This window comes from Perca flavescens, chromosome 17 (genome assembly GCF_004354835.1).
Source record: "Perca flavescens isolate YP-PL-M2 chromosome 17, PFLA_1.0, whole genome shotgun sequence".
NCBI lineage: Eukaryota > Metazoa > Chordata > Actinopteri > Perciformes > Percidae > Perca > Perca flavescens.
This window is the reverse complement of record NC_041347.1, coordinates 5,100,848-5,112,050: the sequence shown is the minus strand read 5'-3', so window position 1 is coordinate 5,112,050 and position 11,203 is coordinate 5,100,848. Positions and strand designations below refer to the sequence as shown.

The 11,203-nt window shown below is 41.2% G+C and overlaps 1 protein-coding gene across 1 annotated transcript in view; it reads right to left on the bottom strand.

The window, feature by feature from the left end:
• Positions 1 to 630: 630 nt before the first annotated feature.
• LOC114572493 (regulating synaptic membrane exocytosis protein 1-like) overlaps positions 631 to 11,203 on the bottom strand; it is a 68,952-nt gene continuing 58,379 nt past the window's right edge. The window contains exons 22-28 of the mRNA XM_028604158.1: positions 10,787 to 11,001; positions 8,173 to 8,205; positions 5,154 to 5,316; positions 4,363 to 4,475; positions 2,178 to 2,279; positions 1,914 to 2,053; positions 631 to 919 (exon numbers count right to left, since the gene is read on the bottom strand). Of these exons, the coding sequence (XP_028459959.1) occupies positions 701 to 919; positions 1,914 to 2,053; positions 2,178 to 2,279; positions 4,363 to 4,475; positions 5,154 to 5,316; positions 8,173 to 8,205; positions 10,787 to 11,001 (985 nt within the window). The 3' untranslated portion in view covers positions 631 to 700. The remainder of the gene's footprint in view (positions 920 to 1,913; positions 2,054 to 2,177; positions 2,280 to 4,362; positions 4,476 to 5,153; positions 5,317 to 8,172; positions 8,206 to 10,786; positions 11,002 to 11,203) is intronic.

The following is an 11,203-nucleotide window of genomic DNA, read 5'->3' as shown; positions in this document are numbered from 1 at the left end:
TGCTTGCTTTCTCATGTCACGACAAGGCTAAGAATGTGCACGTGCGTGTTCACGCTCCCTTCATCTAAAGAGGTTACCAAATCGTGCCAAACCGCTCGGTAACACCGGTAGAGACAACCGAAGAAACCTCTACGCGACGGTACAGCCAAATGAACTGTTTGCTACTTACTAACTCCTGCACAATGTTCACCCCGCTCATTCCCCCCCGCCCCGTGGTCTGGCAGCAAACTCTACTCTGATTGGCCGGAGGGCTACTAAGGTGGAGGACTTTCCACTGTGATCGGGTGCTCTGATAAAGGGCTGCACAAGGAAGTAAGGAGAAAAGAAAGACAGTAGCGAGAAGTGTTGGACAGAAACCTCCGCTGCTGCTGCAGCCCAGAGGAGAAAACAAAGTCAGCAAAGCTTTGCAAACAAAAAGGCATACGGAGGAGGAAGTGGGAAGGTGTGAGACGTGATTGTCAGACTCCAGCTAAGCTTTGATTGGCTAGTTCGGTCTCTCCCTCCCTCCCTCCCTTTCTCTCTCTCTCCCTGTTGCTTCGTCTGGCTTTTCATTGGTTGACCAAGAGGGCTTCGACGCTTTTGTCCTCGGGAGGGGGCGTGTTCTCGTCCCTCGGCTCAGTTCTGGTCCAGCAGCTGTGGTCCATTGTTTTGTCACTTTGAGGGATATTTGGGGGAAGGTTTTGCGCTCGCCACTCGGTCACTAGGACCGAACGCCCGGTGGCGGTCCTGAGCTGTCCAGTGACGTCTGAGACGCCAGCCGCGTGAGCGGAGCTAACGTAGGGTCCACCAATGAGGACGGCGGAAACAGTCTGTACCAGCCAATCACCGTACTTGACAGGTCCAGCTCCTCCAACAAGATCTGTGCTACACCCATGAAACATTTGTGATCCAACCGTCCATAGTCGCCCCATACTATCACCTAGAGGAGAGGATGGTAGAGAGGAGTTAAACTCGATGCACGTAGCTGGGGTAACACTTACACATTAGGGCTGGGACAAAATGCCCTGGTTTGTCCCTGCCAGGTTTAGGTGCAGCACCTGAGCAGTTTTGGGCAGCACCTATTTCTGCTTTTTGAGTGTTACTGTATCTGTTCTAGCTTTTCCAGTGTTTCAGACACAGATATGGTGATAATAACGGTCCAGAATGATGAGAAAAAAGAGAAGCAAAACTACCACAAAGGGACCCAAAGCGACTACAAAGAGACGCCACATGACCACAAAGACCCAAAACAACCCAGAAGAAAACAGAAATGACCAAAAAAAGAGACACAACAGGACCACAAATAAAGAGACAAAACCCCATAAAGAGAGGCAAAATCCCACAAAGAGACACAAAATGTATGAGAAAAATTGCATTTTCTGTTATTGAAAAGACTTAACATTTTCTTGAGGAAGGACGCCTAAACCCCCCGGCAAATAAGGGCACCTAAGTCTTCCGCAAAGCGAGGGAAAACACCGTATGCCTATGTTGCGATCCGATTCGTTCACTATAAATGGGTGCCGATTCGAATTTGTATTGCGATTCGATATTATGTGTTAATATTATGTTTAAAATAGCTGAAATGAAGTCATTTTTAATGAAAAGGCATATTCAACATTAGAGATGTGCATCAATGCAAGGTCTACTCATCTGTTTGGGTCCAATTCTCACAATGCTCTGGCTTAGAAACAATTATAGTATGCTGTGATCATTTTCTGTTAAACAATGAGCTGAAAGCTTTCTCTAATGCATGTCAATTAATCAAAACAAGGTTCTACTCAAATCTTTTCATGGACATTTTCATTAGTAAAGTGAGCTATGGTTGGTCGTTAAGGCTATTTGAGATCGCAGTGTTATTAGGCACACACAAACACACACACACACACACACACACACACACACACACACACACACACACACACACAGAAGATTACCTGAAGCACCTTGCCCTGGGGACTCTCCTCAAAGAGCAGATGCTGCTGGTAGAGCGGCTCTAGCGTCTTGCGTGCAATCTTGGTTTTCTTTTTGGCTTTACAACTTCCATGATCCAGCAGGTACACCTTGACATAGGGAGCTGGGAATGTAGGGATAGGGTTCAGAGGGAGCAAAAAGAGAGAAAGAGGGAGGACAGATCAAATGATGGAGGTGTGTGTGTGTGTGTGTGTGTGTGTGTGTGTGTGTGTGTGCGTGCGTGTTACCTGGGAGGGATTTGGAGCCTGGTTTGGGGGTAAGGCCTCGTGCCCTGATCACCTCCACCTCCAGCTGACCTTTCTTATCCATCAAACCGATCTGAACATCACCTGTATGTATAGGAGACACACGCAAACACACACGCAAGCCACATTCACACAAATTATTGCAAAATTATCATAAACTACTTTTTGATCCTGATCTCAAAATGCAGAGTTTGCCCATGTTAGCTGTTCTCCAAGTTCTCAAAGCAGTACATACAGAGGTGTCAAGTAACGAAGTACAAATACTTCTTTACCTTACTTAAGTGGAAATTTTGGGTATCTATACTTTACTGGAGTCATTATTTTACAGCAGACTTTTTACTTCTACTCCTTACATTTTCACACAATTATCTGTACTTTCTACTCCTTACATTTTAAAAATAGCCTCGTTACTCCTATTTCAGTTCGGCTTTTTTTCATTCCGGCTCGTCATCGTTCAAAAACACACACACAAAAAAACCTATCCAGATAAATCGCGCCATCCGGAGAGAGTGAATTTGATTGTGATTGGATGAGAAGTATAAAGATATACCATTCCGACACCCTATTGGTTTGTAGGCGATCCATCGCACCTGCACAGACCCGGTGCTAATACGCCACTGGTGCTTTAACGACCGTTATCTACCGGACCGAATAGCAACGCGGATTTCGGTTCCTTATTTAGGGGCCACTTAGATGCCTGCGCTTCTCTCTGATGCTCCGAAAACAGATGTTAGAGGGAACTGAAACATCGCCGCACAGGACGCTAGTAAACACTACAGTTGGCAGCAGGTAACGTTAGCATACGTTTAGCTAGAAGCTGGAGTAAACACGGTTAAAATGCCGACAGCTAAACGGTGTAAAAGTGTGTCTGTATTTCACTGGAGAGAACTGTAACACCAGACTGTAGCTGCCGTTGTCTGAAAAACACAGAAGAGATGTGTCACCTTTTTCAGAGTTTGCAGGTATGATTTTAATATAGCATTATTACAGTCATTATGGCCTTTAGAAAAATGTTTTGTGGAAGTGGGGTTTTGTCCCCATGTTTTGGGGATAAACTTTTGTCCTTAATGCCATTTTTTCCCCATTACATCAGGGGTCTTCAACGTTTTTTAAACCAAGGACCCCTTAACTTAAAGTGAGATGTAGCAGGGACCCCGTACTACATATTGAATTAAGTTGCATATTAAACTGGGCCTACAATAACTGTAAGGGCAACCTAAAGCCTTCTTACATACCCTTTTTTCATAAGCTATTAAAATATTAATTTTTGGCATGATTTTATAAATCATATTTTAATGTTACATATGTGACACAGTAAATCTAGGATTAACTGTATCTGTGGGCTGATATCTCAGTGACTACCTTACCTAGAGGCCAGTAAGCCTATCATCAGTGGGAATTTATATTTGCTAAAATATGTTGGAATTATGTTAGCATTTTAATTTTAAAGTAAAGTATTTTAATTTAAGACTCAAAAATTTACAATAATTTGGAGGCCCCCCTGCAATGACTCTGAGGACCCCCTGTTGAAGATCTCTGTCTTACATTACTTTTACTTTTATACTTTAAGTAGTTTTGAAACGAGTACTTTTACACTTTTACTTAAGTAAAAAGCTTGAGTTCATACTTCAACTTCTACAAAAGTCTTTTCAAACCCTAGAATCTATGGTTTTACTTGAGTAATGAATGTGAATACTTTTGACACCTCTAAGTACATACACAGTATACACAGAATACATTATGTACATTAACAAAAAGTGCAGTATTCTTCTAATTTTACATGTAAAATAGAGCCTCATAGCTTAATTTTTGCGTTACAAATATGTACGGATGTAACGATTCACGATTTTGCCACCATCGTTTTAACAGAATGAGCAATAACTGAAAAATATTCCTTTATTCATATAAACTGTGTATGAAACAATTGTGTCCTCTATTCAAAAGTGCAACTGAAATTGTATATTATCTTAAATAACAAAATTTGTAAACAAAATTAATAATTAGATTTTTTTAAACAAATCAAAATCAAAATAACTAAATGAATAGAAAAAAAAATCTTCAAATAGAAAAACTAAGAAGACGTCAAATCAAAAGTTAGGCCGTTACATTTGATCTGAACCGATTATGATCTTTATACATTTATATTTATTTTGAAACCATCACTCACCCATGGCAGGTGTGGCCAGTGTTTGTCGGCCAACCAGCTGACCGGGGCCTAAACCATCCAGGAAGTCACTGAACTGACTGTCGGCACCCAACCGCATACCTGAGAAGATCAGACTGACACACACACACACACACACACACACACACACACACACACAAATGATTAAAAAATTACTACATCACCACTATTACCATACGATGCACAGTTATTAGTTGGGGAAAACATTGCTGGGGAAACATACGGTCTCTGCTATGAATAACAGGCCATTGCTATGGACGAAGTTCTGACAATACCCTGGAGGATCACGTTTAAATCAATAAAGTAATTTTTAAATATATCAGCTAATAAGCTAATGTTACCCTGTGTCTTTATCTGCAGGCTATCAGCCTGTAAGGCAACATTACCCTGTATCTTTAGCTTCATGCTACCAGCTGGTAGCTAATGTTACCCTGTGTCTTTAGCTGGAGGCTACCAGCTGGTAAGCTAACGTTACCCTGTGTCATTAGCTGCATGCTACCAGCCGGTAAGCTAACGTTACCCTGTGTCTCTAGCTGCATGCTACCAGCCAGAATAAAATACTGGGGGTATCGCTGATCCTGCTTCTGATTACAATAGTCAAAAACAAAAGCTCATTTCTATCAATTTTCGAGTTTAAGTGGAAATCGTGACACCCCTTCAAAAGACACTTTTCTTTGTGAAGCTCTCACAATGTGCTCAGCACACTGCACATGTAGTCCACACAACATGCATTCTGTGTCCACATGTAGGTCTATCTTTTAGTGTGTACGTACTTCCCCTCAGAGCTGTAGCTGTTCATGCTGCCATCAGTCGACTCTCTGCTGGCCTGCCGGTTCATGCCCGACCCTCCCCGTGGATATTCCACAGCCATGCCCGTCTCCACACTCCTCTGGATGCTGCTGCCGCCTTTGCCCACCTTCTTACCTGCTGAAGCCGCTGCACAAGGCAGAAAAGAGGCGTTAAACAAATAGACTTTGCATGTGCCATTTTAAGAAAGGCTATTATCAGTTATCAGGCATCTCATGTCATACCTACCCAAAACTCAAAGTGCACCTGCATTTGTACAGAATATAAAAAGGCTAGGATAATAAAACTCTATTTCCAGTCATACCTTTTGCATTAATACAAGCAGTGCCTGAATTTGACCAAAAAAGCTTGCCAGATTCAGCAGTATATTCATACGTATAACTTGTAGGGGTGACCCCAAATAGTCGACTATCAAAGATTTGATCTAAGGAGCCTGATTCAACTGCCAACCTAACAGTTGAAAAGTTGTAAGGTATGAAATTGTGGTTATGAAACAAATGATCATTCCATTCGGGGGCTATATTGAAGTGCTGAATGTCACACTTCATATAGAATTAATTGTTTCGCCCCCCAAAAAATAAGAAAATAAAAAATAAGACTAACTTACATAGAAATTTAAAAACATTGAAGGCTGGCTGCTGGATCCTTAAAGGAACCCGCCGACTTATTGTGACTTTAGCTTATTCACCGTAACCCCCAGAGTAAGACAAGTCCATACATACCTTTCTCATCTCTTTGCGTGATGTAATGCTGTCTGACGGCTCCAGCATTAGTTTAGCCTAGCACAGATCCTGTAGGTGAATGGTTCCAACTAGCCTACTGCTCCGAATAAGTGACTAAATAACGCCAACATGTTCCTATTTACATGTTGTGATTTGTAGAGTCACAGCATTGTACAAAAAACAACGTAACATGAGACACAGCCATCTTCTAACTGTAAACAAACTATATTATCAGGCGGAAGAATATAGTACTTGGGCGGAATGATTTGCTTTGCAACAACCTGTCTGAGAATATAGTTCCCGGTTTGTTTACTGTTAGAAGACGGCTGTGTCTCATGTTACGTTGTTTTTTGTACACGCTGTCATTCTACAAATCACAACATGTAAATAGGAACATGTTGGCGTTATTTTGTCACTTTTGTCACAATTCGGAGCAGTAGGATTACTGGAACCATTCACCTGCATGTTCTGTGATGGCCTGATGCTGCTGGCTGCGTCAAACAGCCTTAGGGTATGTATGGACTTGTCTAACTCTGGTGGTTACGGCGAATAAGCTAAATTCCCAATAAGTCGGCGTGTTCCTTTAATGTGTATGATAATATATAACGTCAGTTTGGACAGCACTCCAGTTGATCCACTTTTATTGCCACACATTGTTTTTTCCCCCAATAATTCATGATTTCTAGCCTATTTTAGTAGAAATATCAGCCTTTTAATAATACTGTTAATTAAGTTAGAAAAGAAGGGTACGTGTACCCTTACATGTGGACAAAAATGTAAAGTGCCGGTATTCAGTATTGGTGAGTATTGGCCCATTTCAGGCACTGAATTCCAGGTAGTAACTCTGACAAGCCTGATAACTATATATTCTATTCATCAATATGCAGGCCATCCCATGCAAATTAATATCCCACGATGACCTCAGCAACATCTCAAAACATAATTTCCGTAGGAGATACAGACATAGCAATGTGCAGGAGGCTAGAAAAAGTTTTTGTGTATAAAATCACATGTCATTTTTGGAAAATTGGGAAGGAATGTCTTTTGTTATTTATAGGTGATGAGGTCACTGCAGGAAGATGACATGGCTTACTCAATCCACCACAATCTGGAATGTTAGGCAGGGATGTGAAGGGAAAACTCGGATGGTTATAAAAGCCATACAGTGCACGGTTCAGATTTTTTTCTAAAGCCTGCTGTTTTTTTTTTTTTTTATCATGACCACAAGACATCTTTTCAGTCCACCCAAAAAGACTGCCAGTGTTTCAGATTTACTTTCTTTTGGTAAGTGAAATGAAAGCAGTCAAAATGAAAAGGCAGATCCATTGCAACAATCAGACTACTGAGGAAAAGGTGTTTGATTCAGCCAGGCTTCTTGAAGAACTGAACACAATGGTGACAGAAGAGGGTGGAGTAAGGAAGCGTGCCGGAGACAGAGTTCAGGAAGGGCTGGAGGTGCTAGGAACCTTTACCTGTCTAACAGAACAAGAACTACAACTCTCCCTTGCTTTCATTCTCTCTCTATGGCTCCCTGTCTGGCTGCGTTTGGTCTGTTTTGTCTGCATCTGTGTCTCTCAAAACCTTTCAAAGTGTGTATTGTGAAGCTTTATTAATTCATTATTATTTACAGTGATGGAAGAAGTATTCAGATCCTTTTCTTAAGTAAAGGTACTAATACCATACTGTAAAAAAAAAAGTAAAAGTCCTGCACTGAAAATGTTACTTAAGTCAAAGTATGTACAGTAAGTATCATCAGGAAAATAATAATAAAAGTTAAGGTACTCAATGCAGAATAATCCTCACATTTTAGAAACTGGAAACAGTTCTGTCAATCAACTACAGTCAACTTTATAATAAAACACTGTTTTTTATAAACTACATGTGTTTTGTGTGCAAGAGTCTTAATGTGTAAAGTAACTAGTAACTAATGCTGTCAGATGAATGTAGGGGAGTAAAAAGCACAATATTTCTCTCTGTACTTAAGTACAGTGCTTGAGTAAATGTACTTAGTTACATTCCACCACCGATTATTTAACAACTTTCAATGTAATTAGAAAATACCTAGCGGCTACATAATGTATTTAATCCTGCTATATGATAGAATACCTTGCTTGGTTTATCATGCACCAACAATTCACATTAATGGCACCTATAAATCCTTCGAAGCATCCCCTTAGGTAAAGTACAGTTCACCTTTCTTCCTGTCTTACAGTGTCTGACTGTCTTCCTTTCAAACTGTCTGTCCGTCTAACTATTGCTTTACCTTTCTGTCTGTCCGCCGCCTTACCCGCCGCCTCTGAAATAACACACACAACAACAACAAAACCAATAAACAACAGCAACATCATCGTCAGAAACAACAGCAACACTGGATAAAATGATTCAAATGTGACCTACAGGTTGTTGTCCATCTGCATTGAAGTCTCTATTTAAGTATGCAAGTGTGCGTTTTTGACATTAAAGCTATAGTGCGTAGTTTGAGGAATTCTAGGTAATGACAAAAAAACTGTTGTTGCGTCCACATGATACAAGCCTTCCATGATCGTGCAACACTCCCCACCCGTCCTCCACCCGGTTGCTAGTAGCCAAGGAGGACACGGAGGATTAAAAAAACATGACGGAGTCTTCAGAAGTGGTCATTATCTTCACTCAAGCTTCTGCTTGAGAAAGTCACTGGACGACACAATCTTCTGAACATAGCCACACTTAGAGATCCAGAGAGAGTTGTGTGGAGCTGATAGTCTTAATTAGCTTTGTAGCAACTCATTTGGCGACGGCTTGAATGAAACGGGCTTCGAATAATATAAAAAAGTTACGCGCTAAAGCTTTAACTGACCAGTGTGTTCCTGTATCGATTAAAAATGCATCAAATCCGTTAATAATGCACCCATGAGGTATTTGTTTGGATTTCAACATGTTAATTTAACTTTCTTTTAGCAGTGGGTATGGTTGCGTCCAAAATCGTATACTCTGCACTACATACTCAAGATGTATACCATCGTTCAACATACTTTTGTGTAAATAAACAGTAGTGTGTATCTTTTCGGACGCACTAAGCTGTAATTTTCAACGTCACTTCCTGAGAGCCTCCTTGCCGTTGAAGACGCGTAACCATGTTAACCCCTGCCGAGCTCCGCTCTAGCGGCATCGCCAGATAATGCTTAAATTACTGAAAGAGGGGAAAAACTAGTTGTTGAAATATGTGTGAAATGTAAATTAGAGCGTTACTGACGTTAAAGAGCTCCTTGGTTTCCGTCCGTTTGTCTGTTATGAACTTTGTCACTACTACTGCATTGCATTGTGGGATATTTATGTGCAGTGTCCAGTATTGTATACTGCAATATTTTACCGGAAATAGTATGCAATAGGTCGCGTACTTGTACTATTGGTTTCATACTTAGGTTTCGGACATACTCACATACTGTGTTTAAGCTACTAAATAGCATGTTAGTATGGAATTTTGGACGCAGCATGTGAATATGTCCTGGGCCACATTGAAGGACCGTGGGATTTCCCCCTTTCTAGTGTTACATATCTCTGCCTCTGCTGAATTCGTTTTTATTTATATGCTACTTCATCAATAGACCATATATTATATACTTAAAAATAGAATTATTTTAAACTAAGTAAAGCGCTGTAACGTGAACAGTTTATAGTGCCATAAAATGATAAAATCAGAGCAGCAGTTGCTGGTTGTATTTAGAGCTCCGCGACGCTGGCTACCAGTGCCAGCCAAAAGGTGACTGTGAGCCGGCTACAGGCACAGCCAGATGATGATCCTTTCAGGGGCCATGGTAGTGGAGTTTAGCCAGAAAAAGTGAGCGTCATGGTAAGGTATGGACTAGGTAAGTTTAAGAAAAAGATCGTGGTTTGTGTGAACAAGGGTAAAAGTATTTTGTTTTCGCCCCAAAGTGAACTCCGCTCTCCGGCTTGAAAACACTGTATTTTTTGTTAACGCCACGTTGTGCTATTTTATTTTAAGATTATTTTATTATATTGGAGTTCATAATTAAGTGTTATGGCATGGCTAGCCGAGTGACACTATATCCATGTTATTGGAAAGGGGATTCAATTCTTTTTTCACAAATCGCACCCTGGTTATATCCACGACGTAATAGGTAGTTCTGGGTATTCTGCCATTTAATGTACAGTACAGGCCAAAAGTTTGGACACACCTTCTCATTCAATGTGTTTCTTTATTTTCATAGAAACATTGTACATTGTAGATTCTCACTGAGGGCATCAAAACTATGAATGAACACATATATGGAATTATGTACTTAACAAAAAAGTGTGAAATAACTGAAAACATGTCTTATATTTTAGATTCTTCAAAGTAGCCACCCTTTGCTTTTTTTGATAACTCTGCAAACCCTTGGTGTTCTCTCAATGAGCTTCATGAGGTAGTCACCTGAAATGGTTTTCACTTCACAGGTGTGCTTTGTCAGGGTTAATTAGTGGAATTTTTTCCCTTATTAATAAAAAAGCAAAGCTTGGCTACTTTGAAAAATCTAAAATATAAGACATGTTTTCAGTTATTTCACACTTTTTTGTTAAATACATAATTCCATATGTGTTCATTCATAGTTTTGATGCCTTCAGGGGGGATCTACAATGTAAATAGTCATGAAAATAAAAGGAAACGCATTTGAATGAGAAGGTGTGTCCAAACTTTTGGCCTGTACTGTATGTTTAAACATAAGTATTTTGGATCTCATGTTTTGAATGCTATTATCATACTGTCTGTGATTTGTTGTTCCGGCGCTCTACACAGATCTGACACCCGCCCACCTGCTCTTATCCCAGCTCCACAGACAAGTTGTCACTCAAGATGCATGTGTGATGATTTCTCAGTCAGTCAGTGTGTGCTCTCTGACCTGTCTGGCTGAGTTGTGAGGTACTCCGGCTGCGTCTGGATGGCAGGATGGCAACAACACGTTGGCTGAGGCTCGAGCGTCGCTTCTTGATCCCGCTTCCCAGGCTCCCGAGCGCTGTGTCTGATTGGCTGCCGTCGGTGTGCTCCATGCCGTAGATCTCACCGCTCACGCTGGTGCTCTTCATCATGTGGCGGCCCGTTGCGCACATGGCCCTGCTGAGAATCAAAACACGTCACCCAGGGTGCCCTGGGTAGCTCACCTGGTAGAGCGCACGCCCATATATGGAGGTTTACTCCTCGATGCAGCGGCCGCGGGTTCGACTCCGACCTGCGGCCCTTTGCTGCATGTCATTCCCCCTCTCTCTCTATCTCCTTTCATGTCTTCAGCTGTCCTATAAAAATATGGTCTAAAATGCCA